Consider the following 4,442-nt stretch of genomic DNA (forward strand, 5'->3'; position numbering starts at 1 on the left):
TTCCTGGGTAAAGAGGCAGATCCACGTGTGATCAGATGTGCCAAAAGACTTTTTGACTCAAGGAATAAAAACATAGTGAAAAAGCTTTCAAATTAAATCTTAATGAAAAAATCTGATACGGACAAATCCAAACTATTGGATAATAAATACTATAGAAAATCAGAGGATGAAATGATACATATCTGCTGGAGTAGCAAAGAATGACTTCTTGGAACGAGTGAGTTTTAACAAATAAATGTTATGAGACGAAATGTTCGATTTTTTTCACTCTTTATTCTAGACACCCCTGATTTCCATTTTTAATTTTCATGGATAATCTATAAATTTTATTAGATATTATTGGGTACATATATACACAGAAATATATATTTATATAACACAGACACACGTATATAAATATAAACAAACATATGTATTATTTATTTATTGTTTTTATTTTTAAACATATTTATCATATGTACTGCTTGTCTAAATTAAAAAGATATCATAAAGAATAATTTTACTAGATGTGTCAAAAATTACCTATTAAATAGTAACCATTTGTTCTTTGTTTTGGGATGTTCTTTCTTAAATATGAGATCCTTGCCTTCTGTTCTGGAATCCTGAATATACTGTTACCCAGGTTCCAAGCCCCAAATTCTTTTAGGGCTATCCTAGGGGGTGTTAATTTCTCTGGGATTTTTATGCAGTGCATAATGCCAGTTTATATCCCCTGGTGAGACTTTGATTCAATTCAAGTTTTGTGTCAGATAACGTTTCATACTTGCAATAATTGAATTCAACTGGATGATGATGATCATCATGATCATGATCATGATTAATAATAATGAAAACTATGAAGTTTTCTAAAGATGCTGGTAGATTGAACTTATATATTCAAGTATACAGTTTGGTTATTTTCTTTTCCCTCTTTCTCCCTACAGATTGTTCTTAGGGGCAACCACGTAAATGGCTGACAGAAATGTCAGTGTGATAACTGAATTCGTCCTCCTGGGGTTGACTGACAACCCTGAACTGAATACTGTCCTTTTTGTGCTGTTTCTCTTGATCTATCTCATTACTGTGGTGGGCAACATCTGGGTTATCACGATAATTCTGGCTAGTGCCCAGCTTCATTCTCCCAAGTACTTTTTCCTTTGCCAGTTGGCTTTCTTGGATTTCTGCTATTCCTCAGTCTTTATTCTCAAAATGTTAGTGAACTACATAGCAGGACAGAAGGTTATCTCCTATCATGGTTGCCTCCTTCAGTATTCCTTTGTTAGCATGTTCCTGACCACCGAATGCTTTCTCCTGGCTGCAATTGCGTATGATCGGTATGTTGCCATCTGCTACCCACTTCATTACAAAGGTCTCATGACCCCCACGTTGTGCATCCACCTGGTGACTGCTTCCTACCTACTAGGTTGTGCTAACTCACTCATTCACCTGAGTGACTTGCTCAGTCTGTCTTTCTGTGGGGCCAACGTCATTAACCATTATTTCTGTGATATTCCATTGCTCTTTCAACTTTCGTGTTCTGACACCCGATACAGTGTGATTCTGTTTATTGTCCTCTCTGGAATGACATCAGTGACTACCTTTCTGATAGTAGTTAGTTCTTATCTGAGGATCCTTCTCACTGTTCTGAAGATACACTCTACGAGGGGCAGATACAAAGCCTTCTCCACATGTGCTTCCCACCTGACGGTGGTGACTCTCTTCTATGGAACGGTGATATTTACGTATCTGGGAACCAGCTCTAGCTACCAACAGGACAGAGCCAAAATCCTATCCATGTTTTATACCCTTTTGCTGCCAATACTAAACCTTCTGATATACAGTGTGAAAAACACAGAGGCCAAAGAAGCAATGAAAAGAATTATTATGAGAAAAATATTTGCTGAGTGACCATGAGTAGAAACATTTAAGAAATATTTATTGATGCTACAGGCAAGTACATTGTTAAATATCTATGGGTCTCGTTGGAGAGAAAAAGGATGGTATTTTTAAGGATTTCAAAACATGGTCATTGGACAAAAATCAAGAAAACAGAAGCATATTAAATCAAGCAAAAATGAAAGGCATTCTGAAGTATAAAATTAAAGATAAAGGTATTATTTGGATATACTATAAAACCAGGAGGAATCCAAATGTCTTCAAATATTTCTTACTCGAGCTGTAAATTGGTACGGTGAATTTTCTCAATAGTTTTAGGCTGCAATATAAAGAGATAACAAAAATTAACTTCTTAGATCTAGCAAGACCTTATTTGTACACAAAGATAGTTCTCCAACAATAACTAAAGAACCATATTTGTTTCTTCTCCTTCTGTACTTTGTGGTCTCCTTGTTTCTGATAGGACTTTTGCTTTTTCAACTAAACCAGTTATTTAATCTCATGTTATGTCATGTGGGTGAATACAGTCTCCATAATCAGCCTGAAGATATGAGATTGATTTTATTGCTATTAAAAGCCTCTGTTAGCAGTGCAATGCTGATAATAATCTGTATCTGCATCTGTCTCTATATCTATATATGTACTTATACACAGTTTGTATGATAAGATTAAGGTATTATGATGTTAGATTCTACTCTAATTCACAGTGGTCAAACAATACTAAATATCTGTAACTACGACTATTACATATTTAACTGTTACAATTTATTTAAAATTTTAAGCGAAGGACAGCAAAAAGGATAATACAAGCCTATTATGTTGAGAAATATGAAATTGAAAGTGTCGGAGCACATATAATATTTGCCTCATTATTGAAGAATATCATTAAAGGAGGGAAAGAAGGGATTAGATTTGTACTGAAGGAGTACAGTTGTAAGAATTTTAAAGTTTTGAGCTAAATGCATTTGAAAATCAAAGAAATGTATCTTTAACAATATTCTGACTAGTTAGAAGCTATCTGAAAACACATTTCAACTCATTGTATCAAGATTTTGCTATATATGCTATCCCAGGACCAAGAATAAGAATTTCCTCCTCTCAAGATTTTCTTGATAATTTTTTTGAGAAAAGTGAATTTCTTCCTGCACTGCTCTATCATTAGACATTGCAGTATAAAAATGAATTGTGAATTTTTGTTTTCACTTCTAACTCCTCTTCTGGGCTGTTTATTCCTGTAAGGAAAGGCTGCATCTTATTTAAATTTATAGTTCCAGGATAAGTGGGAAAGTGATTATCACATAGTAGGTGCTCAATACTCATTTGTTTAATAATTGGTCATTAATTACTTCAAATGATTGTTTTCTTGCCTATCATGTACTAGCATATTTGATAATAAAGAGTGAGTAAATAGATAAATAAGTATATAAATAAATAAATTAGTTTTTTTCATCTAGTATAGTACAAAAAACTCAGCTACTTATTGGAATCAGGTTTTCTATAATAATTAAAGTGATGAGTATATAAATAATAAAAAAATATGAGAAAGTGTTCTTCATGCATATTAATGAAGTAAATACCTAGTAAGATAATCTTTGACTTATCAAGCTCTATTAAATAAGGAACTTAAGAAGATGATAAAACTGATGATCAGAGACAGTGTTTATAAAAATAAAAGCTTACCAGACCACTCTAGAATGCCTGATGCTAATATGTAGAAGAAAGTTATAGTTTTGGCCCCCACATCTACTTCAATTATTTATCTAAAGGAAATAAATTGATGTGTATTCTGTATTCCTTTTTTAAAAAAATAAACAAAGAAAAATCATGATTAATGCAATTGCCCAATGAGGATGCTAATAGTTTAATAAATGTGTATGTATAGATATAATAGATTACTATATCACTTATATTAAGGACATAAAATAATTATTGATTGAATACCTATTATGTCATCAATAAAACATCCAAGATGTTTTAAATATATAGAATTTAATTACGTTTTTACAAACACATGACACGGGTTACTACTATTGTAACTTTGCAGACAAGGACACTATGGATCAAGAACTCCAGCACCCCCCATTCCTACAATGGTTTATATTCTCTTTCTTTTTCAATAGTATTCTTCACCTTTTAACATGTTGTATCACTAATTTTTTTGTATTTTTTTCTGTTTCCCTCTACAGAGAATTTATAATCTGTAAATACTATACTTGATAAGATTAGACTTTCATATCAACTTTTGAATCTTTCTCTTTCAGCATTTATGAGTCATTTATACTAGTTGATTAAAATTAATCCAGAGATTTTAATAAATTTACAAAATTTAACTTAAAGGAGTCACATTTTCTGACTGTTATGCAATAAAATTTTAAAGAAAAGATTACATGGATATGTGACTATGTGAATATAAATATACATATAATATGTACTAATATTCATATGTTGAAATCCTAATCTTGTACCTCAGAATGTAACTGTATTTAGAGATAGGTCTTTGTAAAGGTAATTAATTTAAAATGAGGTCATTAGGATAGACCCTAATCCAATATGACCAATGTCTTTCT

General features: G+C 32.0%; 1 protein-coding gene across 1 annotated transcript; it reads left to right on the forward strand.

Moving 5' to 3' along the window:
* Positions 1-948: 948 nt before the first annotated feature.
* Positions 949-1,887, forward strand: LOC105307629 (olfactory receptor 1052-like). Its single transcript, XM_011383199.1, has one exon. The coding sequence runs from the start codon at positions 949-951 to the stop codon at positions 1,885-1,887; it is 939 nt and encodes a 312-aa protein (XP_011381501.1).
* Positions 1,888-4,442: the final 2,555 nt, after the last annotated feature.

Source organism: Pteropus vampyrus, unplaced genomic scaffold (genome assembly GCF_000151845.1).
Source record: "Pteropus vampyrus isolate Shadow unplaced genomic scaffold, Pvam_2.0 Scaffold506, whole genome shotgun sequence".
Lineage (NCBI taxonomy): Eukaryota > Metazoa > Chordata > Mammalia > Chiroptera > Pteropodidae > Pteropus > Pteropus vampyrus.